General features: G+C 41.4%; 1 protein-coding gene across 19 annotated transcripts in view; it reads right to left on the bottom strand.

Annotated features, from left to right (window-relative positions):
- The window catches only part of MACF1 (microtubule actin crosslinking factor 1), a 338037-nt gene that overhangs the window by 78963 nt on the left and 233644 nt on the right, over positions 1 to 25430 (bottom strand). For 14 of the 19 annotated variants that reach the window (XM_059377367.1, XM_059377361.1, XM_059377357.1 and 11 more), the window contains 11 exons: positions 25206 to 25414; positions 24507 to 24824; positions 21146 to 21312; positions 19536 to 19692; positions 17576 to 17693; positions 13332 to 13394; positions 12438 to 12679; positions 11397 to 11526; positions 10528 to 10727; positions 6885 to 7380; positions 4799 to 6270 (listed from right to left, as the gene is read on the bottom strand). In XM_059377367.1, coding sequence (XP_059233350.1) covers positions 4799 to 6270; positions 6885 to 7380; positions 10528 to 10727; positions 11397 to 11526; positions 12438 to 12679; positions 13332 to 13394; positions 17576 to 17693; positions 19536 to 19692; positions 21146 to 21312; positions 24507 to 24824; positions 25206 to 25414 — 3572 coding nt within the window. The remainder of the gene's footprint in view (positions 1 to 4798; positions 6271 to 6884; positions 7381 to 10527; positions 10728 to 11396; positions 11527 to 12437; positions 12680 to 13331; positions 13395 to 17575; positions 17694 to 19535; positions 19693 to 21145; positions 21313 to 24506; positions 24825 to 25205; positions 25415 to 25430) is intronic. The other 5 variants (XM_059377358.1, XM_059377369.1, XM_059377371.1 and 2 more) reach the window with 1 other exon arrangement.

Below are 25430 nucleotides of genomic sequence, written 5' to 3'. Positions count from 1 at the left end.
GCGATCAGAGAGGCTGCTGAACATCCTGCCATGCACAGGACAGCCCCCCACCACAAAGAACTATCCAGCCTAAAATGTCAAGGGCATTCTCTCTACTGTTCTAGGACATTCTCTTTACTTCCTTTGGACCCTCATAGTTCCTATTGCAGTAGCCTCGTTTAAGGAAGGAAGGAGGAAGGAAGGAAGGAAGGAAAATAGGAAGGAAGGAAAGAAGGGAAAGGAAAGGAAAGGAAAGGAAGGAAGGAGGGAGAGAAAAAACCAAAAACCAAGACAGGCCAAGGGTCAGCACAAGGCAGGAGCGGGGCTGCCTACTCAACTTATCTTGCTGTTGTAAAGCTGGAAATAACTGAAACCTCCAGGTGACAGACAGGTCACACCAAGTGTGATTTCCTTTCTTTCCAAGGGCAGGTAGATAATGCTGATCTTATTTGCTTTATTCTCTAGTGAATCTAACTGGCAAAACTGAAGATGGGCTGATACTATCTTTGTAATTGTTTGAAAGGCAGGGAAGTATCTTTGTGCAAATTGGCAGTCTTTCAGCTCCATGTCAAGCCCGGTCTTCTCAAGAGTTTTCAGAGGGAAGCCTAAACTTGCCTTCCATAAAGAAAAAAAAAAAAATCAAAGAGATTTACACAGCTTTCTTGTTCTGGTGTTCTGGTGGGATACTGAGGTCTCCAGACAAAGGCTGTAAGCACGTGCAATCCCTGACCCTGGGCTCTACTCCGCCTGAATTAGGATTAAGGACAGTCCTAAGGAAGCCTGCTGCCTTACCTATCTATATCCCAACAGTCCAGCCTCAAAGGCAAGGAAGGAAAAGACTTAACAGGCTTGGATGCTTCCAGCACACCATTAGGCAAAGTGAACCTTTGTGAGAAACCTATGGACCCTAAAAGGGTTTCCATTTTCCCCACTTGTTCTTTCTTGTCACGGAGTGTGGCGTGCTGAATCTGAAGCCTGGCCCAAATACACAGTAAATATAAATTAACACATGAAGGAGCACCTGGGTGGCTCAGAGGGCTGAGCCTCTGCCTTCGGCTACGGTCATGGTCTCAGGGTCCTGGGATCGAGCCCCGAGTTGGGCTCTCTGCTCAGCGGAGAGCCTGTTCCTCCCCCACCCCCTCCGCCTGCCTCTCTGCCTACTTGTGATCTCTGTCTGTCAAATAAATAAATAAAATCTTAAAAAAAAAAAAATTAACACATGAAATACAGAGTGCAAAGAGCATCCGGGTTTCCTGATGCTGCTCTTGATGCCCAAATCACCACCTACTTTCTGACTGAGAGGCCACTGTGGTTCTGGGGCAGAGGTGTGTGTGTGTGTGTGTGTGTGTGTGTGTTTCTGTATGTGTGTGCGCGCGTGTGTGTACAGGAAGGGGTTTGAAAGTTTGAGACTCAGAATGATCTCAATTCTTGACTATAAAACTGGCACAGGGAATTTCAAAATGAGGAAAGCCTCTTGTTATCATCAGAGTTACTAGATTTCTTTGGCTTGAGTTTCGGTGAAATAAAGGTCCTTTCTTTCTTGTTAGTGTCCTGTTATGCACATACGATTCCTTCTCCTCAATAATCACTGACTCTCTTGTTCAGGAAAACAGAACTTCCTAAAGAGATTAGCCAACTTCTTTTCCTTTCAGTTTTCTGAAAACACGCTCAACATTCTCATTTGAGATTTCTGGAATGACTGAATCCAGTGAAGCACCTAATTCAGGAAGGTTTGAGGTTTTTGCTTGTTTAGAGTGGGAGAGGATTCTCTGCCCATTTGATAGATCCTCACTGGCTGACCAGATTCTATCATTTATTCAGAAGTAACTGACGGGAAAACCTTCCCTCAGAATAATGGCTTTCAGTTTTTCACGTTCATTTAAGGAAGAAATAACTTTTCCCACAAGCTGCCCTTCTACGCATTTCTCAGCACTACTGCACCGTCCCAAGTAAGCCCGGGGTTGTCCCCAGACCTGACTCATCTGTCTTTTCCACCCATCTGCAGTGGAGTTAGCCAGCTCAGAGCAGAGCCCACGCTTCTGTCTATAGACTCATATCCTCTGCTTGTCAGCAGATTCTGTGCTGAGAGTGTGGTCCCACCACTGGACTGGATCCCAGGACCCTGAGACCACAACCTGAGCCAAAGGCAGACGCTTAACTGACTGAGCCACCTAGGCACCCCTCTGGTTTTGGCTTATTAAAAACACTTTGAGTCTGAAAACAGAGTCACACTTTATGATGGAAGATTAATCCATTGCTGGATATAGAGCACATTAACTCAAAACTCAATACTCAAACCATGAAAATGACGCAGTCCTTAGAATGGGTCCAAAAAGACCTTCCCTTTACTCACCCTCTAGGGGACTGTAGAACTGACACACTGAGCTTCCCCCTCCCATTGTTTTCACTTCCCATGAGCTCAGCAGGAGTTGAGCCAGGAGTGTGCTCCTCCCCTCCAGACCGAAGGCCTTTGCTGGGAGGAGGCAAAAACACTTCCCAACGCCTTTGACTTTATAAGGCGGACCTGTGGAATCAGGCTTCTGATTTGCGCCCTCAACTTGAGGAGGATACACACAGGGCACACAGCTTCACCACCCTCTTTCTCTCTTTTCTTCCAGCCTTGCATTTCAACACCAGTCCCCTGCAGAGAAACACACTCTGAGGTGACAGCTCCTCAGTGTCTGGTCCCAGCCTTTACAAGGTATTGGTAGTGGGAGGCGTATTTTTAGAAATCAGTGAAACAAATATGCTACCTTAAACGAGGAAGCAGACTGAACTTTGAGCACTTTCAGGCTACATATATAGGCTACAAATAAAATACAGTAATGGCCAGTAATTTCTTAAAATCTTCCAGCTACATCAAAATTCAGAATGTTTCTAGCAACCGAGGATTAGATGAAAAGGAAATGATTAGTTATCCTCAAATCCAAACACTCTGTATGCCTGCCTATGGACTCTTTTTGTTATATTCCAGCTTGTATTTAATGCAATTTTAACAGGCTTGTTTACTTCATTTTCTAGCTCACTGAAGATGAGAAGCAAGGGACAGACTGCTAAAGGCAGGCCCAGTGATGGCAGTGAGAAGTTACTGCTAGCCGGGGAAGAGGAAGAAAGAAGCTACACACACGCTAAGAGGCACTAAACAAGAACTTCAATACCCAACTCAACCTGCACAGACATTTAGGAACAGTCAGTACAAAGCAGCCCCAAATGTCTCCAATATCCTTAAGGATATCCCCATCGGAGAGAACAGCATCATCTTTTTACTAATGTTAACCTGCACTCATCAAGAAAAACGTCTGTACAACATAGTTAGAAGATTAGGCAAATAAGATTTAAAATAATTCCCATGTAAATCAGAATCTAGTTTGATAAAACTATTTTGGAGCCCAAAGGGATAGGCTTCAGTTTTCTAAGAAATTCATTTAGTTAGTTAGACAGTTAATCCTAAGTAACCCAGAGCCTAGAGAAGACAGTCTCTCCTTGGAGGTTATTATAGTGGAAGAGGCTGGGACACCACACATGATGAAGCAAGAGGCCTGCCTGCCTGCCCCGGGAATGGAGGTGTGGGAGTTTCCAAGAGGAAAACACGTGGGCTCACAGGTCTGAATTTTCCCTTCCTCCCCTCTCCTTATTTGGGGCCTCAAGAATCCCCCAAAGGATGACTTGTCACTCCAAAGTGCACGTCTCCAAACACTGGAAGGGGCCTTCAGCCAACGTTCCGCTTCAGAGCTGAACATCCCCTAAGCTGAGGGCCCTTCTGAAATAGCCACCCTTCTTTACTTGGTCTTGTAACTTTTCTCAGGACCACAGGGCTCTGCCCTGGTGTCGATACCACCTCTCCATCTGTGGCTGTACTTGAAAGAATCCTGATAGGCAGGGGTTTTAGGGAACAAAGAGACTTTGATGGCAGTATGATGGTGTACATGGGAATAATTAACACCAGTGATGGAAGTAAAGTACTCGAAGTAGCCTTTCCACATCTACTCTGTGCACAAGAAGGAAAAGCAGCAGAGGGGCCACCAGCAGTGGAGTAAGGCCCTCTTTGGCAGTGACAAAAAAGGAAACTCAGGATGAAAGGCTCCCATCCTGAAAGCCATGACCCACCAGTCCTGAGAGTTCCAAGCCCCTAACCTGGAAAATCGTATTTTTGAGTCAACTCCTCCCATCTTCCCCTGTTGTTTTAATTCTGGAAATTCTGACTCAGGCAAAGAAATAAAACATTTTTGCAGTTAGGGCGGTGCTTTTCAAACTCTCCTATACAAGTACAAGTTCTCCAAGAACTTGTACTCCTGGGGGTTTGGGTTATAGTCTTAAGCACTGCCTGATATAAGTTGGAAATTTCTTTGAAACGTCACATTTTACCTTAGTAACTCATGAGAATTTTTATTTTACTTCATAATACATCAACAACTTTCCTCTGAAATAGGAGGGAAAAAAATCAACACTTTGGGAAGATGACCCTTGTTTATGACTTCTCACATCTCACCTGAAAAATAGGGACCTGGAGAAAAACCTGGGGCTGTTACAAATCTCAAGAGGAGATTCTCAGAGTAAACAGTAATATTTGGACATTTCTTTCTATACCCTTAGTTGGTTATCAACATTGAAATAAATTACAACAGAAAAATATTCAAACCAGTTGCCCAGAGTCCAAGAGACTGTTTAGTCTCCAGACAGAGTGCTCTGATGGTGTTGGAAATGAGAACAGAGGCCCCGGAGACAGAAGTTAAGATGTATATACAACGGGTTTTAAGCTACATGAAAAGAAATACATATCAGATAGCAAAAGATTAAAAAACAAAAGGGCAAGACTTACCTTAAAATCTGCTAGTTGTTGGTTGATGAGATCCACTTCGGTCCCCACGACCCACTGAAGTGCCTCCCCTTCCTCTGCTGCCGTGGTCATGTCATTGAGGGCTTTCAGCTTCCTGTAGAAGTCCTCCACGCGGCCCAGCGTCAGCTCCAGCTGCTCCTGGCGAGCCCTGCTCCTCTCTGTCAGTTTACCACACTGTTTGTTCAGGGCTTCCAGCTCCCTCTTGAGACCTAACAAGTCCAAAGTCCCCTCCTCCTCTAGCATCTGCCGACACTCTGCTTCAGAGGCCTCTATATCTAACCTGAGGGCTTGGATTTTGTGGAGGAATAGCCGTACATCCTCAATTTGGGACTGGAGGCTATCGGTGTCTCTGCCGATGGCACCCATGCTGTCTAGCTCATCGTCCAGGTCCGCCAGCTGAGAAAACATCTCTCGAACTCGGCAGTGAAACTGGCCAATCCCCTCCAGCTTGTTTTCCATCGCCATGCAACCACTGTTTACTCTCTGCTTCACTTCCAGGAACTCCTGTTGGGTAACCTCAGCTTGATGTAGAAGTTGGGAAGCATCAGATCCATCTGGGGCATCTTCTACCAAGCCCTGAGTGAAGTTCCTCAGATAGTCTACCTGGGGCTCCAGGGTCTGGAGCACTTCCTGTTGAGCTCTTAGCTTCTCTAGGTTCTTGTTGCTACAGGCTTGAGAGCCCAGAGCATCAAAGATCTCAAGTTGGTGTTTGGCCGCTTCAACCTTCTTTTCAATATTTTTAAAGCTTTCCTGAAACTCCTTGAGTCTCTGAGTCATTTCTTCAAGAGACCCTGTTTTGGTCTGTAGTTCTTCTGTAATGGAATCCATGTTCTGGTTGATCCCAGCCTTCTCATCCCGGATATCATCTTCATCTGTTTCCGAGGAGTTGATCAGAATGTCAGCAGCACTGTTCAGGATTTCTAGCAGGGAGCGGCGCTTTTCCACCTCACTCAGCATAGCCTTTGATCTCAGGAGATTGGACTCCAGCTGCACTGGGTCCAGAGTGACCTGCAAGTCCGGCATCTTGGCCTTACAATCTTCTATCCACGGCACGAGGTCTTCCACGTGCCATTGATATTTCTGAGCTTTCTGCAGACAGTCCTTGAGCCTGGATTGTCTATCTGCAGTTTTTTTACTAAGCTCTTCCCAGTGGCTTTTGAGCTCAACCAACTGGTTTTGTAAAGTCTTCTTTTCTTCTCCAGGAGGCACGGAAAGAAGTAGAGATTCTCCTTCGGCCACAATCACCTCATAGGAACCACTGTGTTGGTTCAGGCTCTTCTGAAACTCTTCATTCTCCTGGAGCTGAGACTGTAGCCGCTCCAATTTTGCAGAAATTGGGCAGTTTTTCGCTTGCTGGCTTTGTTTGTCATCCAACCAAGTTCTCAGTTCATCAAACATTTGCTGGAACTGCTGGGTGCTGGCAAGAGCTGCCTGGAGTCTGTTCATGCGATCAGCTGAAATGAGGAAATCAAATTTAAACCAATCAAATCTGAACATGGCATTTAAAATGTTTGCTGGGAGTATATGGTCTAATCTTAGGGGAAGGAAACTTATGTTAACTGAGGCCCTACCATAAAAGCAGCACAAAGCTGGTCTCCTTCATATACTAGACTTATTTAATCCTCACACCAACCTAATAAGGTGATCTGAATAACAGAAGTAAACTTTTACTTCTAAGCGGGTAAAAAGCCATAAATGTTTCCAGAGAAAGGCAACAAACTGATGACAAAATTCTTCTTGTACAAGGCCATTGTACGCATCTGATTCTGTGTGTGTGCATGTAACCTGACCTGTGAATACACCTATGAGCATGAATCTGGACCTGCAGGCAAAATTGACGTTAGTGCTCTTATCGCTGGAACTGCTCCATAAAGCTTCACATATCGTTAGTGCCCAGTCATTGTATGATAATCACAGCATTTCTCACCATAGCTGGACAAAGGGTTAGGGTAACACTAGTCTGAATCCAAAAGCTACTTACAGGTCACCCTAGAATCTTGGGACTATCACGAAGCCAATCTTTTCTCTTGCCGCTAATGTCAGCAGTACGTGCCTTACACTAACTTACCTGCAAGGTCTTCTAAACCTTGGAGAGGCAGGGCAATGGTCTCCAAACGCTTCTTCAGCTCATCCTTAAGGTACTGCTCCCCGATGAGTACTGAGAGCTCATCGCATAGTGTCTGTGCCTCCTTAATCTCATGGTCCAATTGCTCCACATCAGATCGAATCTCACTGGTCTCCTCTAGTTGCTGCTTCACAGCCTCAGGTTGGGTGCTAATGGCCGCCTGGCTACTTAGTCGCTGTCCCACTGCCTTGACCTTCTCTGATAGGTCCTGGAGCAGTTCCTGGTACTGGGTGCTTTTGACAATAGCTTGATCAATTTGGCTGGAACGGGAATTGAGTTTGTCAGTCAGCTCAACCCACTTGTGGTTGATGCTCTGGAGTTCTTTCTGTACCTGGCTGGTGGATGGAGAGACATCTCCAGGGCCTGTTAGGATGCTATGAGCCGCCTCATTCAGCTGCTCATGCTGTTGCCTGCGTGCTTCGAATTCCTTCAGCATAAACTGCAAAAGAATTGACATCAAGATGTTTAGAGAAAAAAGATCTAAAAAGAGTGTCAAAACAAAAACTGATTTTAGATTGTGCCAACTAGGGCCAACTCCTTTCGAAAATAAACCAGAAAACTCCAAGGACCAGGCTACTAGGAAAATATAATATCACTTCTAACAACTGCTTAATAAAAACTTGTTTTGAAAGGGTCATTGATTGTGCCTATTCTATTTCTTTTCCTTATTTGTCCTATTTTCAACAATAGTTACTAAGGTTGGCCTTGTTTTCTGGATTGGCCCTCATCAACTTTGCCAGACAAAACCCAGGCCTCTGAATTGCAAGTCTGGAGCTCTGGGCCCAGAGCTAGCTATATTACTGACTGGGCTTGCCATTTCAACGCTCTATGCCTCTGATTTTTCAAAGTTTCTTTCTTGGAATTCCAACAGCACATACAATCTATACATTACAGCATAGCATGTAATAGATAATGAACGTCTTTAAATCAAGTAGCATGTCTTTTTACACTTTGCTATCCATTGTTTCACTCAGCAAAGTAGTTAGGGTTCAAACTACAGGCTCTGGAGTCAGACTGCTGGGTTCATGGGTTCAAATCCTGACTCTATCACTCGTGAACTATATATATAAGCTTGGTCAGTTCTTAAAGTTTTCTAAATCTCAGCTTCCTCATCTATAAAATGAGCATAGAATGTACTTATCTTGGCTGTTTTAAGGATTAAATCAGACAATTTATGGAAAGTATTCATCACTCACACCATACATAAGTAAGACACAACTTTAAGGAATAACAGATGTGTAAATGATGAACTAAAACAGAATGTAAAAAAAAGTAAGAATGATAAACACCGATGCAAACGTGGCACTGTGAAAGCAAGAAGTAAGGATGATTAATTCTGTGGAAGATGACAAAAGTGGGCAAAGGAAGTCAGGAAAGCCTTCACAGAGGAGACAAGGAAGGAGTTTTCCCAGTGAGCAGACAGTCAAACTGAGGAACAGCATTACAGGTGGTGGGCCTCGGTAGCAAAGGCACAGAGTGGTAAGAGTATGGTGTGTTCAAGGAAAAGATGAGTTACCTGGTGTGAGCTGAAACCTGGGTATATGGGAGAAGAGTGGGAAACAAGGCTGGCAAGACAAACTGGGACCAGATTGTGGAAAGCCTCATATATGACACTGAGCAGGTACTTGGACTTTGTTCAATTGGCAGCAGAGAGCCAGTGAAGCATTTTCATGTATTCAGATGTGTGAGTTCAGGAGATAATTTGGCAACTGTGTGGAGAATGCACTAGACAAAGAAACTTTAGGAGGCTGTTCCAATGGTATAGGCCTGAGCTCAAACCTCCTTAAGAGAGGAGCTCTCGGAATGGAGGATTGGAACAGTAGTTCTCCAAGTATGCTCTAGGGGGCCTCAGGAGTCTCCAGGCCCTTCCAGAGGGTCCCTGAAGTCAAAATATTTTTGTAACAATACTAAGATATTATTTGCCTTTTATAATTTTTCTCTCATGACTGTTCAGTGGAGTTTTCCAGAGGCTACATGACATCTGGTATTGCAAAGGATCGAGTGCAGAAGTAGATAAGAAAATGTATGAAAATATTCTATTAAGTCAGACATCAAAGAGATTTGCAAAGCCATAAAATAATACCACTCTTACTGAAGTTTTTAAGTTTGGAAAACGTTATTTTTTTCATAAAGAAAAAAATGTTAGTTATGTTAATGTTAAATTTTACCAATGTTATTTTAAAATTAATTAATAAATACATATTTTTAAAAATATTTTATTTATTCATTTATTTGTCAGTGAGAGAGTACACACAAGCAGGCAGAGAGACAGGCAGAGGCAACGAGAGAAGCAGGCTCCTCGGAGAGCAAGGAGTCCGATGTGAGACTCGATCCCAGGACCCTGGGATCATGACCTGAGCCAAAGGCAGTGCCCAACCACCTGAGTCACCCAGGCATCCCAGTAAATACATATTTTTAAATTCCTCAGTGTTTTTCTTTGTTTTTATTTTTAATTAGGCTCCACACTCAGCATGGGGCTTGAACTCACAATCCTGAGATCAACACCTGAGTTGAGATCAAGAGTCAGATACTTAGCCAACTAAACCACCCAAGTGCCCCTTTACTGTTTTAATACAGTAAATATTAATAGATATTAATAGCTAAACAATAGCTCTTTAGGGTCCTCAATAATTTTTTTGAAAAAGATTTTATTTCTTTTAGAGAGAGAGAGAGGGCAGAAAGAGGGGCAGAGGGGGAGGAGAGACAGAATCTCAAGCAGTTCTATGCTAAGCACAAAGCCCAATGGGGGGCTTAATTTCATGACTCTGAGTCAAAATCATGAGTCAGATGCTTACCTGACTGAGCTACCCAGGTGCCCCTAGGGTATTCAATAATTTTTAAGAGTGTAAAAGTGTTTTGAAACCAAAGAGTCTGAAAACCACTGGAATAGGAAAATATTTATAAGTGAACTAAAGAGGACTTGATAATTAATTGGATGCAGGGGCTAAAAGAAAGAGTTCCTTCAAAAACTACTCTTAGGTCTTGATTTAGGGAACTTGGTAGATGATGAGAAGGAATAGAACAAATTTGGAAGAGTTTGGAAGGGGATCTAGAATGAGAAGATTCTCTGGAGCTTACCCAAAAAAAGAAGAGGAGGAGGAGGAGGAAGAGGAAGAAGAAAAAGCTCTCAGTGGGAATTCACTAGAAATGACATAATTTGAACAACCTAAATTTTTATGATGGTAGACACTTAAATCAATTTTTTTTTTTTGAGGTTTGAGCAACAGAAAATCTTTAAGTGAAGTCAGCAGATATAAGACATTACATTAAGTAAAATGATCACTACCATTGGGGATTAAAAGTAAAATACAATTCTACAAAGGAATCAGAAATCCTCCATTCTCACATCCACTCATTTTATTGCCTCTGTTAATGACATTAATAATACAATTATTGACTATTTACTATTTGACAGGCACTGTGATAAAGTCCTTATACACATCTCATTTAAACCGAGGAAAAGAACTCTGGAAGCTTAAGTGACTTGTCTAGGGTCATTTGAAACCTACTTGCTGAGAGCAGCATTCAAAACCAGATTCACGTGACTCCAATTTCTTTGCTTAACACAGTACGTTTTGTGGCTCACCTGGACCTGCTGCTTTTGTGCAGTTAGCATGTTGGGGTCAATAGATAGGGGCCCCAGCACCCCCATCATCAGTTCCTTCTCCATTAGCCAGGGCCGGAGCTGGGATTCTGCAGTCTGGAAGCTGGCCAGATGACTTGCAGATTCCTCCAGTTGCTTTTGCCGGGCCATGGTCACTTCGGTGGCCCTTTCCCACCGGGAATCTGTAGAGGGGAAATGAGAGAATGTGTTCCTTTAGTCTCACCAGTCACTGGCCTGATCCCTAAGTTATGTTCCTAATAAACAACAGGAAATGACCACTACAGCATTAGTTAAAAAATTTTAAGTTAAAAATAACCTTCATTTAATTTTAGCTAAAATAACACAGTTCTGTACTCGATTATGGTGGTGGTTATATGAAACTACACAGCACACACACACACACACGGATGCAAGTCTATCTTATTACTATATTATTTTATGGCCTGTTATTTAACTCTTACTATATCATAGACATCTTTCATGCCAGTGATTTTTTTCATGCCAGTAAACATTCATCAGTATCATTTATATATAGTTCAGTATGAACACAGAATAATTCCAGTAAATAGATTATTTCCCATTTTTCATTTTCATCACCAATGCTCTCCTTATCACAACATACTACCAGATTGACTTGCCCAAGAAAGCCAAACTTCTGAGACTGTTGAGTGGAACCTCTAGATTTATTTTTCCTAATCAAACTCACTCACTCCCTAGCCCTATTTGGGCCTCTTGATTGCTTATGAAAATTAACTAAAAATAAGTCCTGCTTTATACGATGTGCTGAAATTCTATATTTGCTACAAAGAGAAGAAATTTAGTGAATTTGCAACATCCCTCTGAATACTTACTGAGTTCCTCTTGCATTTCCTTCCAGTTTTCTGCTTCTTGTGAGTTGGGAAATGCCATTAGTAATCCAGCCAGGGATTCCTTTACTTTTTGGATTTTGGGAGAATTTTGTTCCAATTCAGCCAGGAAGGCCTAGGAGAGAGAACATCAGGGATGCCATGAGACTTCTGCACAGGAAAGTTATGTGTATGGAGGAAAGTACTGGAAGACTGGGCCACAATTAGAGGCTCCACTTCTGATTCTATCAGTGACTTATTTCATAATTTTAAGACACTTAACAATTCTGCTTCAATTTTTACTTTAAAATGAAAATCACACAAGATCTAAATTTCTTTTATGTACAACATATCGGTAGAACCCAGTAAAAAGGTATTATTAATCCCATATGATGATGACGATGATGGTGACGTCAAGGACATTTATGTAGCTGGAAAAGATGGCATGCTACATCCAATTAGAATATTAAAAATTTTGGCAAAAACATTTTTTTGATAGGACTTTCTATATGGTTTTATTTTTCCCAATAGCTTTCCTAGTCCTACATGTCAACCTTAAGAAAGAACCATAATCACAGCTACACTTAAATATCCCCAAGAGTTGGGAAGGGGCTTTGATGAGAATGGTTTACTTATAGCATCATAGGGAAAACAAGATCCCATTCTCAGTGAGCTGATACTTCAGAGGAGGGATATTCTCTTTCTGTAAACAGATGTTTTTTTCTTTTTTTAAGTTTTATTTAGGTAATGTCTGCATTCAATGTGGGCCTCAAACTCATGACCCTGAGATCAAGAGTCACATGCTCTTCTGACGGAGCCAATCAGGTATGCCTGGTTTCATTTCTGAATATTATTTATAATAATTTCTCACTTCATAGGTAAGAAAATTTTCTAGGAGAGTTTAGGCATATTAATCCTTTGAAAGGGCTCCTTGTGGCCTGGGTGGGTGGCCGTTTCCTACGTTCAGGTCCTGGGCTCGGGCAGGAACACCAGTATGACAGTGCCTTCCGCTTAGCATTTGGGATGCAGCTCATGTGAACACAGTACCTTGTTAGAGTCCGCTTGGGCTCTCACTGTTTCTGGCTTGGTTGGAGATGAAGAGGTATCCATGGCTTTCAGGACTTCCTCTTTTGATTCCAGCCACTGCAGCACTGAGCCAGCTTCCTTCTGAACTTCCTGCATTCGGCTGAGGACAGACTGAAGGCTTTCCTGGCGTTCCCGAAGCACTGCCCCCAGTTTCTCGTATTTCAAGTTTACATCTGACATGTCACACTGGATCTCCGTCAGATCTATCACAGAAACAAAAATCAGATCGGGAATAGCTCTCTAAGCCTCCCCATGGGTTCCTCATGCTAAATTACTCAACAGGATTAAAAGTGTCTCCTACTCCTTCGAGTGAACTAGAGATTCTGTTCCTGCTAAATCACATAAAAGTTCTTGTTTATATATACAAAGCAAAAGAGCTTTCATTAATCTGCTTTCAGATTTTGACATTAGGTACTCAGATGTACAAATAAAATGCTAAATACACTTGGGAACTGCAGAAGTGAAGGGAGTGAAGGATTTGGGGCACTCTTCTGCCCCGCCTTCTCCAAATAACAGAGAAATCATGGAGCCGGAAGGCTGAGGGTTAGACTAGACTACCTCTAATGTGGCTTTCTTTAGGACTCAAAGATTCACATATATTTTCTTTAAGGTCTTTCCTCACTGGTCTTATCTGGTGGCCCAATTTATTTCCTAGTACCGTATCTAACTGGCTGCCAACCCATTTAGCCTTTAGCAACCCAGCAAAGAAGCATCACAGTGGCTTCTCCCCAGATTTTTACCCTCATACCCATCCTGGCAGCAGTTCTTTCACATATACAGAAACATACACAGATACCAATGTGAACACTGTCCTAACACATCCAACAAAGAAGCACTGTGAAATGACATTCTCACCTTTGCAGGTGTGGTATCCGTTTACACTGCCTATAGAGCTTCCTACAGAGGGCAGTATGGAACCTGAGCAGAAGGACAGGGAGACAAACAGGGCAAGACAAACGTGTTAGGAATACATACAGGCACTGAATTTGTTCTCTGGCACTCACTTTTAAGCTCAGGTATCAGGAGGTTAACACAGCACAAGACAACATACTCATGGAAAGAGACAAATCATTTTAGCTGCCAGGCAACAGAGCATCACTCAGATATTTTGGCTTCTTAGCAGTAGAGATTCCTAACCCGTTCTAAATGAAATCTGAATTCCCTTCCTCAATCTCTGACTTGAAATCTTTGGATCCTGCTACAATGTTGCAAAGCAAGTACTGATAAAATGACTACGTCTTTATAATCTGTGCTGTCTGCCACACTTTGGAACAAGAATTTACAATAAAGCCAAAAAGGTTCAACTTTAACATCAATGTCCTTCAACTTGATAAAAATGAACAATGAGTGTAATTAAGGACAGAAGAAGCAGTAGTCTTTTAATAAAGACATCCAAAATGAGTCCTTTTATTGCTTCAAAAGGCAGATTCTCTGTCTTTTCTTCCATGACTTTCTGTTTTCCTTCCCTACCAGAAAACTGAAATTCTAAGCGCCAATAAACCTGACTCATAAATATTCCCATAAATTCGGCTTTGGGCCTTTGTTTCTGTTTCTAATTACCACAATTTTATCTATATTCTTCCCATGTTGATTCCTTGTATTTTAGGAGTATCCCAAGTTAAATAAAAATGAGATCATGTAATTATAGAAATTATAGAGAAATGTGAAGAATAGTCATGATATAATATTACATTACAAGGAGAGAATAAGATCTCATGTGCACTGATTTCACTGGAAAAGTTTATGTTAAGGTTATATATCAAAACATAGTTAACTGTGAAACTTTCAAATGCTAACATCACTGTACTTTCTTTTTTTTTCCTTAAGTAGGCTCCACACCCAGTGCGGAGCCCAATGCAGGGCCTGAACTCAGGCCCCCGAGATTAAAACCTGAGCTGAGATCAAGAGTTTGACACTTAACTGACCAAGTCACCCAGGCACCCCAATATTACTGTATTTTCAGGGAAAAAATGGATCAAACAAAAAGATTATATTCCACTGCAATAGGGGGATGACGAAAAGAGAAACTGGACTAGTAATTGGGAGAAGAGGGTCCTGGCCAAGACTGTTGCTCACTCGGTATGTGAGCTTTAGTCTGCAGATATACCTCAATGTCTTCTCTAGTATATGAAGATAATACTAGCTATCCTGTCAGCACTGATGGGGTTACCGGAGAGAGGTAATGAGGGAGTGTACGTGAAAGTACTTTATGAAACAAAAAGAGCTACGCAAATGTCAAGAACTGTAATATTCATAATTTTTCAGAGGTAGAACAGAACTTTGAGAGCACTCAGGTTAGTGATCTTCAAAGCAGCAAAGGAGGTGCTTTAGGGACTCTGTAAATGTTTGGTTTAGATTTAATCTTCAGAATATATTTCTGACTACTTAGAAATGGCAAGAAAACACACATATTCGATTATGTTGAACACCACATCTTTTTTTTTTTTTTAAAGATTATTTATTTATTTGACAGAGAGAGATCACAAGTAGGCAGAGAGGCAGGCAGAGAGAGAGAGGAGGAAGCAGGCTCCCTGCTGAGCAGAGAGCCCGATTCGGGACTCGATCCCAGGACGGTGAGATCATGACCCGAGCTGAAGGCAGCGGCTTAACCCACTGAGCCACCCAGGCGCCCCTGAACACCACATCTTAACTCACTAGATACAACCAATGTATGCTGCTTTGGGGAGACAATGAAATAGTTCCTATACCTCCCCGCCTACATTTAAACTTCTTTTTGAGTGTCACTGATTGGAAAAACTGTAACTCTTCGCCAGCGCTTGACAGAGGAGTCAAACCTATACGTGTCTGCTCCTACAAAGAAAGACATCTACAGCACATGTTTATATATTAAAGAAAGTGACAGGAAGTCTAAGGTGCATCTACTCAGGCTCTCATTAGGGCAGAACCATGTGGTAACAGAATTCTTAACACGTCAGATTATGATGATGTCAGGTCATAGGCAAGCTTTTGTCCTCTGTGCCAGTTTTAGGTGTTTTCTATGTTTAAGAAAACAATGTGATTCTTCATTAAAATTCTTGGTGATTTAACTTGTAAACAAGAATTTATTACATCACTTTCAAGCTTCTAGTTCAGTTTAACTGAGGAGTATTCTGAGACTATAAAGTGAACTTTTTTTTTCACCTTGAATCAAGTATGTTTGTATTTGAATTTAGGTTGCATGACCTACATAGTGGGTGACATCTTAGTTACTATGCCCTCTCAGTCCCCTTCTTTCACCTGTACTAAATGTCTAATTTCTACCCCATAACTCTTGAGGAAATTAATAAATGAGTAATTAATGGGAAACTGGTAAGCAATCTACAAGACAATAATACTTGAGATTATCTTTCCCATCGGGCAAAATTTACTTGAATTGTTATAGACAAATATCACTTACATTACTATCAATTATCTACAAAACTCTAGGACAGTTAAAGATGCACACTCAGAACCAAATAATTTCCCAAAGCCTATTAGACAATGCCTAACACTTCACTGAAAGGACACCCCATACTTTTCTGTTGTCCATTTCCAAGACTTTTGAAATCTTTTCTGACACAGGTGAACCGTAAAGTGAACTTTTAAAACATTCATCATCCTTTACAACTACTTATCTGCATGACTTATATTTTCTGAATAAAATGCAACCAAACAAAATGGAGAAATAAATCTCACAATAAAGCTATCATCCAAATATCCTTTGTCAAAACTTTATATTCTGGGGCCACTGGGTGGCTCAGTGGATTAAGCCTCTGCCTTCAGCTCAGGTCATGATCTCGGGGTCCTGGAATCGAGCCCCCCGTCAGGCTCTCTGCTCAGCGGGGAGCCTGTTTCCCCCTCTCTCTGCCTGCTGCTCTGCCTACTTGTGATTTCTCTCTCTGTGTCAAATAAATAAATAAAATATTAAAAAGAAAAATACTTTATATTCCCTAAAATAGTCTTAATGTTTTTACTGATGAATTTCATAATAGATAAAGTGCTATAAATTTTCTTATAAGTGAACTTTATGCCAACAAAATATCATTTGTATCTGTTTTATGTAGTAAAGTTCTATCTGAGATTATTTAAAAAAATATTTTAGTGTTTTAAAATGTTTGAAAAACCAATGCTCTAGTCTAGGAGTCAAAAAACTATCCTGCCCAAATCTGGCCCTCTGCCTATTTCTGTATATAAAATTTTATTTGAACACAGCCACATCCGTTCACTTGTATATTGTCTATGACTGTTTTTGTGCTCCAGCAGTAGAGATGTGTAGTGTGACAGAGCCCATGTCGCTCACAGCCTTAAATATTTACTATATGGCCCTTTACCGAAAAAGCTTGCTGACTCCTGATGTAGTCACACACTAGTAAGTCCCTGAACTTAAAGGTTTCCTGTGTTGCAATATAAGAATCACCAATTCCCTGAAATGTTGTCATTTCTGGGTAGTTCCAAGAGATCTTCAAACTTAACAGAAAAGTGGCTGTTCTCAGGAGGAAAAAATAAACTTTTGCCCTACAACTGAAGTGATTCGTAGGTGTACACTAACACAGTCTGGCAATAAAACCTATGAGATGCCAATTAAAAAACCAGAAAGTGACTGTAAGCTCATACGGATTTTGTTTGAAAGACTTAATTTGCAACCAGAGATTATTCATACATCTGGGCACAATCTTTGTATTCACTTCCAGGAAGTGTGGCAGTCTTTGAAAGACCAACACTGACTCCTAAATACCTAGTCTCTCTCAAGATATCTTGCTTATACTCTCCAGGGCTGACTCTATTTAAAGATGATACATAGCCATCCATTTCCATGTTTAAAAAAAAGAAACTTGCCAAGATGGAAATCTTATTTTAATCCTTCTCTGTTCATTTAGGCCAACTAATCCCTTAACTTTTTCCCATCACAGGAAGGAATTCTGCAAAGTGGAACAAAGTTATATAGCTAGCAAAAAGGGAACAGATCAGGTTGAGGGGGAAGACTGCTTGTGGATCGCTCCCCTTCATTCTCATATCAACCTTGATTCTGACTTTTATTAAATAAGGGGTCATAACCAAAGGCTAACAGTCAAAGGGAAGAATGATGTTTATTTACTGCATTTTTAAGAGCCTATACTCACCTGTCTTGGCTTGGGAATCAGGTGCTGTGATCTCCATGATGAGATTTTCTAAGGAAGTGCCTTTGCAGTTGATTTCTTCCACCAAACTTCCTTTACTGGCCCAGTCATCTAGAAGATACTGTTAACATAACAGCCAAATGTAAGTGACATCTGTGGAAATTCTTCTCATTAGTAGGAACACCTGCTCTTGTACATATATCCCCTAAACTTTTGATAAGCATTAAGTGACCACCCTTGTGTATTCAGCCACTGCAAGATCTTGGTTTAGCCAGCAATGATGTGAAAGAATGATATCCTGGAATATTCAGGATCTTCCCATTCATTTGTTCATTCATCAATTATTTATCTAGCCTTACTGTAGGCTAGGCATCGTGCCTAACACTGAGGATACAAAATGGGATTATGGCACAGTTCCTAAAACTAAGAAGTCAGATTATCAACTGAATTATAATGTGATAAATGCTATTACAGAAATATAGACAGTCAGTAAACTCTGAGAGCACAAGAGGAGACACATCTAACTCTGCCTAGAGGGAGTGCAGCTTTGAGTGAAGAATAAGGTAGTAAAAGGGAACGGCATGCATGTAAAGAATAGAAAGGAAATGGCAAATGGAGAGTAAAATGTGGAGCTAGATATTGAGATGTAGAGAAATACACAGAATCACATAGGCTATACTTTGCATTTTCAAGGTAACTTTTATATTGCTCTTAAAGCCGGAGCTCTCACTACCATAGAAAACCATTAGGAAACAAAGGCATCTGAGTAACTAGGTCATATTGTCTCTAGATGTGGATCGCCTGTCACAGAAGTAGAATTCCACTAATTCCAAAGCAGGGGTACCTTCTTAGCCTTGAATCCCTTCCTCCACACTGAATTTCCCTGACAATCTACTTAGTTTGTTTTTGACTTTAAGCTGCCCAGAAGCAGAGATAGAGCCGTGCTCATGATGCCTAACTGCAAACTGAGCCTTGTGAATTCACAACTATCAATTACTTTATTAATCACTCTAGATTCCAAAGAGCCACAGTTAGCAAACCAGGCATCGACTCACAGGGTATTTTAAATTTTTGAGGGAAGTACAGTGACATCTGTTGGACACCATGTGAACAACCACTATGAAGTTACTGAGACCTAATCAGGTAGCAAATGAGACTTTTTAGTTTTTTCTTTCTTTCTTTTCTTTTTTATCCCTAGAGGAACCCTGAATAATTTCTTGAAGCACTAAGGACACTGTGAACCTAGAAATTGGAAAGCCTTTGCCCTAGAGGATTCCTCATAGCAAATGCTCCTGGCACTCCCTCTGTGAAAGCAACCAAACTCTCCCTGTCATCTGGCTGAAAATAAATCCGGCTTTACTAAGCAAATAAGGAGAATGCACAAGCAGTAGCTGGAGGTAGATATGGCTTGATTTCAACAAAAAGAAGAGATGTATTAGAGGCGCAAGCAGAGGCTGAATGACTCAAAGAAGGAATTCTGCCAGGGATGGGAGAAAGGTTGATTCTACTCTGGAAGGTACCATCCAACCATCTGATTCTAACTTTTCCTTTCTTAGCTGTAGAGCTAGTTCTTCTTTCCTCAATTTCCTGATCATGCATCTGGTAACTTGCTCATACATAACTTTCTAATTCTCAAACACACATGAAGAGTGTAAGCTTCTTAAGGACTGGACTTTAACAACTATCTTTTCTATGACTCACCACAGCAGGAGAGACATCTGAAAAACAGCTGAAACCTAATAGACCTTATTCCCAGATTACTTTTTTAGTTTTGTTTTTTAAATAGGAGACATTTTGGTGCTCAGTGCTTGGGTAGGGGTAGGTGTGAATCACATAAAGAAAATGGAAGGATTTCTATTCTGATGCAGAAGGATAACTTGGACTTGTCACATCACTTCCCTGGCCACACAAACTTCCAAACTGCTGCCTAGCCTGGCTCCTGGAGCTCTGTTGGTTCACCTACCTTCAGGTGTTCAATCTGCTTTTCCAGCTCTTTCATACTCATAAAAGTCTCTGCAGGTGGAATATTCCCTTCAGTTTCCTTTAGCCATTTTTGGAAGGTCCTAACCAGCTTCCGAAATTCATCCAATTGCTCCCGACAAGATGACGCATCTTCCTCTCTGTCAACAACATCGAAGGCATTTTGTTACTTGCCAGACTAAGCTTCATAGATGTCAAGTTGGACTAAAACTACACTCATCCTGGGACTCTAAGCATCTTTTCCTTACAGGGCCTGTTCTTTCCCATAATCTGTTCCACAGCAGCTTTGGCTAAATCAGCACATACAATGTAGGAGAACATCAAACTAAGGAATCTGTTGCCCTTGTTTGGACATTTCTGGGGAGAGGAGTCTTCAATCTTACTCCAGGCTAAAGTGAAAGTGAGAGAAACAAAAAGGAGCCTGCTATTTAGGTGCAATGATACAATGGAAAGAATGTAGGCTTTGGATCTCAAGTCCAGCTCTGTCACTTTTTAGGTAGTTGACTCTTTCAAGGCCTAATTCAAATGCTAATCCTGATAGCAAACAAAACCCTGAAATGGAGGCTCAGAGAAGTTAGATTTAGTACACTAGGGGCTCCTGGGTGGCTCAGTTGGTTAAGCTCAGGTCATGATCCCAGAGTCCTGGGATTGAGCCCCACATCAGGCTCTCTGCTCAGCGGGGAGCCTGCTTCTCTCTCTCCCCTCTGCTCATTCTCTATTTCCCTAAATGGTACCCATTTATTTACAGGGGGAGCATACAAATGGGTAAAATGAGCCAAGGACAAAGGAGAATTCTATTTCAAAATTAAATTTTGGAAGTGGCCACATCTATCAAACTTCAAGCCAGAGATCCTGGTTCTTTCTACAGCTAAATGGCCCTGAATACAGAGGAAGAACAAGCTTTCCTGGCCTCTGTCCCCCTTTTCTCCACTAAGTAACCTGAGGCTTACAGTGTTGTTTTGAGCAACTGTTTTCCTCCAGTCACTTTCCTCAGATAGTCACTTGCCAAATCAAGATTATATATGGCTAAACCAAGAGAGGAAGTCTGATCAAGCTCCTAAATCCATGTGAGGTTTTCTAATGCAATCATTGCATTTCAACAGTCAGCAGATAATCTGAAATCAGCCACCTCTGTCATATATTTCCATGTTTCCCTTAAAAGAAGAATCCAGACTCTCCTCCAAAACAACTTAAATGTGGTCAAAGCAAGCAGAAAGAGAACCAATATATCTATTAATTACATCTGGAAAGTCTCCTCCCATTTTTCTCTTTATTTCAAATTCTGTCACAATCCTACTTGCTGTCCCACATTTATTCTGTTAGGTCCAGGTGATCTGGGCTATTAACTGTACAGAGGGAAACTGAGCCCCATTACTGAGAAGGAATTCATGATTTAGTAATAAAAAACCACTAAGCACCAAGTAGATTAAATAGCTTTGCCTAAAAGAGGCACTTTCCAATCTCCTGTGACTCAGTAGCAGACTTCCTGATGCCATCTTTTCTACTAAAGGAAGAAGAGAAAATCATTTTATTCAATAGCAAAAAAAAAAAAAAAAGAGCTTCCCCAATTGACCAACACATATGAAAACTCACCTTTCTTTAACTGTCTTCTGTAGCTCTGTGAAGTCCTTTCTGAGGTTCAGTACCCTGTCCTGGTGCAGGGATAGGTCCAGTGCAAAGCCAGAGGAGCTCAGTTCTGTGACCAGGTGCTCAAGAGTCTCAAGGTTCTCCTTTTGATCTTCCATTTCTGAATTGAGCTCCTGTTAAGCAAACAGGATAATGTACTAAATCCCCAATTGTTATAAATAAATACACTCTAAAAAAATAGATATCTATATTAAATTGGAGGCAAGTCCCCCCAGTCTGTAGGATAAGAGGGAAAAAGAAAAGAGGCATGCTCACTGGGTCAACTACTAGATCAAAGCAATAAATACGCAGAATTTTTCCAGGCCACCTGAGAGTGGCTAGGAATTGAAAATGAATATTGTCTCCTTTATTATTTTTTAAAAGATTTTATTTATTTACTTGGCAGATAGAGAGAGACAGTGAGAGACGGAACACAAGCAGGGGGAATAGAAGAGGTAGAAGCAGGCTTCCCGCTGAGCAGGGAGTCTGACTCGGGGTTCAATCCCAGGACCCTGGGATCATGACCTGAGCCGAAAGCAGGCACTTAACAACTGAGCCACCCAGGTGCCCCAGAATATTGTCTCCTTTAAACAAATGTTCAAAGGTTTGGGAGGCAGCATGACAGAATGAAAAGAATGGAGGTTTCTGGAGTCAAAAAGACTCCTGAAAATCAATCACGGCTTTGCTACTTCTAGCTTATGATCTTAAACTACTAAATTTCTCTAAGCTCCTATAGCCTATCTCTTCTGTAAAACAGGGCAAATATACACTCTCCACTATTATTTAACTCTGTATTCAAGATAATGGCCAATGCAATTAGGTAAGAGAAAATAATCTGTGGTATACAAATTGGAAGAAGTAAGACTATATTTGCAGATTCTATGGAAGTATACTTATAAAACCCAAGAGAATCAATAATACAATTAAACAATGAAATAACCCAATAAGGTAGCAGGATATAAAATCAACACATAAAATCAAGAGTGTAAACCTCATTTACAATATAAGGTACAATTTTATAAAAGGTACAATTTAAGCATAAAAGGTACAATTTTAAGAACCAACTAACAAGAAACATGCAAAACCCTTATGAATAAAACCTTAAAATATCTGACAGACACAAGCACACCTCAATAAATGGGAAGACATCCATAAAGATATGTGTGTGTGCATATGTATGTGTGCATACATGCATGTGTGAATAAATAAATTTAACATGATCCAAATAGAAATACCAATTTTTCAAAAAAATACCAATTTTCCCCTATGACTAATAAAGTTTATTTTATTTTATTATTTATTTATTAAAGATTTTATTTACTTATTTGACAGACAGAGACCACAAGTAGGCAGGCAGGCAGAGAGAGGAAGGGAAGAAGGCTCCTTGCCAAGCAGAGAGCCCTACACGGGGCTCGATCCCAGGACCCTGGGATCATGACCTGAGCCGAAGGCAGAGGCTTTAACCCACTGAGCCACCCAGGCACCCTAATAAAGCTGATTTTAAAGTTCACATGGAAAAATAAATGTACAGTTACTGGTGTGAAAATCCTGAAAGAAAAAGACAGAGAGAGAGACTAGCCCTCCTAGATAGTAAAACATACCATGAAGGCTCTAGAATAAAAAATAGCATGCTCTGGTTCATGAACAGACAGACCAGCAAAGCAGAACAGAAAATCCAGAAACAGACCTGAGTCCACATGGACATTCTGTATCTGATAAAGATGACTTCTCAAATCACTGGGGAAAAGATGGACTTTTCAAAGAAATGATACTGGGAATAACTAGAGAGACGTTTAGAAAAAGAACTTAGATTCATACTGTGCACTCTATCTCAGAATAAACTTGAAATGTTAAAAGATTCAAACGTAAATGAAAGAAATTATTTGAATTCTACAAGCAAGCGTGGGTGAATTCCTTCAAACCTGGGTGTGGTAAAAGACTTTAAAAAATACATGTTCAATAAAAAGTGATAAAATCTACTATGTAAACATTTAAAAGCCTTCTACATGGCCCAAATCCCTGTAAGCAGAGACAAAAGACAACTGTGAAAAAGATTTTCAACACATCACACATAAAGAACCAATCTCCCTAATATAAAACTCTCATAAATTGAAAGAAGAAAACGAACCCCTGACAGAAAATATTAAAGGCCATGAACCAAGAGTTGGCAAATAAATGTCCCTTAAATGTATAAAAATATACTCAACTTCATCAGAGAAGAAATAAAAATAAAAGCCACATCGAAATATTATGTTGTATCAATCAGATTAACAGGAACTCAAATGCTGTTCTGCTGGTGAGGCTGCAGGTGAAACAGGTACTTTCATGGATTGTTGGTGGGAATGTAAAATGGTGAAATCCTGACAGACTAGGATCTAGGTGAGAAGGATGCTGGTGCCATTCCTTCTACTTTTCTGTACATCTGAAATCACTCAAAACAAAACTCAAAAAGGATAGCAAACCAAAGTATGAGATCCCACTTTAATATGGAGAAAGTTAGTTGGATAATCCCAAGGCACCAATGTGGGGACAAAGGAATGCTGAGGTCCTATAGGTGGCAATGTGGGCACCTGGAGCCAAGGTGGCCACTCCTTGGTCAAATTAAGTATAGGCATACACTCTGACCTACTATCCTACTCCTGCACATGTCTCTGTATCTTTCGTAGGTAAGACTTCGTCAAACATTTCTAACTGCACTTACTAGGTATATGGTAGGAACACATTTCTCCACTCGCTTGAAAGCCAGGTGTGAAACCTGCTTTAACTCATGGAATGAAAATGGATTTGATGTGCCCTCTCCCTGCTGCAGCGGTAGTCATGAAGGTGCAGGGCAGGATAAAGTCAGCAATGACTTGATCCCTGAGTGACCATGATGAGCTAAATAGCCCCACTGATCTGGGCTGAACATGCAGAATGCGTGAAAAATAAATCCAAGGTGTTTTTTAAAAAATGGACAGTGTCTAGTTTACAGCGTGGTTGTGATAATTTTTTTTTTTAAAGATTTTATTTATTTATTTGAAAGGGAGAGTGAGAGAGCATGTGCACAAGCAGGGGGAGCTGCAAGCAGAGGCAGAGGGAGAAGCAGACTTCCCACTGAGCAGGAAGCCTAATGCGGGACTCAATCCCAGGACCCTCAGATCATGACCTGAGCCACAGGCAGACACTCAACCGATTAAGCAACCCAGACGCACCTGGTTGTGATAATTCTTTAAGAGAATGTAGGTAGGGTTTCTATGACTGACTGACATACTATGGACTCTGTGATTGCTGGTCCCCTCCTTGCCCTTCTTTTCTCTTTGTTCTGCCACTGTGGCAGATATAGTCTCACCTGGATCTGCTGGAAGAAGTGCGCAATATCTTGATCTGGCTGATTTCCAGAAGCTAGCATCCGGCTTTTGTTTTCCATGAATTGCTGCAACTTATCAGAGAGATGTTCAAACATCTCCGCCTGGGGCAGAAGCTTCTTCAGGGAGTTCTCCTTTTCTTGCTGCCGGAGACAGAGCTGTTCAAAGCGCTGGCTCACCTCTGCCAGTTTGCCCTGCAGCACGGCAGCTGTGGCGCTGTCTGCTGTCTCCATGAATCGCGTCACCATCTCACGGGTGGCCTCCAAGCTGCTCTTCTGCCGAGCAATGTCCTGCTTCAATTTCTGTCACCAAAAAATGTGTCGGTCAGCTCCTGGCTCACTTATCCTAGGATATTCAAGCCACAAACCAATAATTTTCTGGTAATTTCAGGCTCACCTGCTCAAGGAAGGCAGGCCTACAAATGAATGAGCTTCTGGAATACAAACGTCTATCCCCTTAGTTCCCCACTGCATTCCATTAATGACTTCACTGAGCCACTCTTCCTCAAGCTTAAATGGTTTAGAAATTGGGTAGAAATATCTTTACGTGGATTAGTCATCATCTCCAAGTCTTATTAGAGGATTCATGGAAATGAATTCTTTTCCTGATACTTTTTCAAAATGATGTAATCACGGAACATAGCAAATACACCATTGACGCTAACTCTTGGGCCTATGTCTCACCATATTAGTGGCCAGGGCTTCCTGGATGACTCCCAGGGACAGGGACGCCACCTGCTCCTCCTCTAGGTTTTGTTCAACTTCCCTGATGGACTGCAACAAGCTCTCCAGGCTTTCTTGGACACTCTGAGATCGGGCAATTGCCTTCTGCAGCAGAGCAGAACGCTCAGCCAGGCTACTCGACAGGCTCTGAAAACGGCTGAGTATGGAATCTGGAAAACCAAGGCC

The sequence above is a fragment of the Mustela nigripes genome, chromosome 14 (assembly GCF_022355385.1).
Source record: "Mustela nigripes isolate SB6536 chromosome 14, MUSNIG.SB6536, whole genome shotgun sequence".
NCBI classification, from domain to species: Eukaryota; Metazoa; Chordata; class Mammalia; order Carnivora; family Mustelidae; genus Mustela; species Mustela nigripes.
This window is presented reverse-complemented; position numbering and strand designations above follow the sequence as displayed.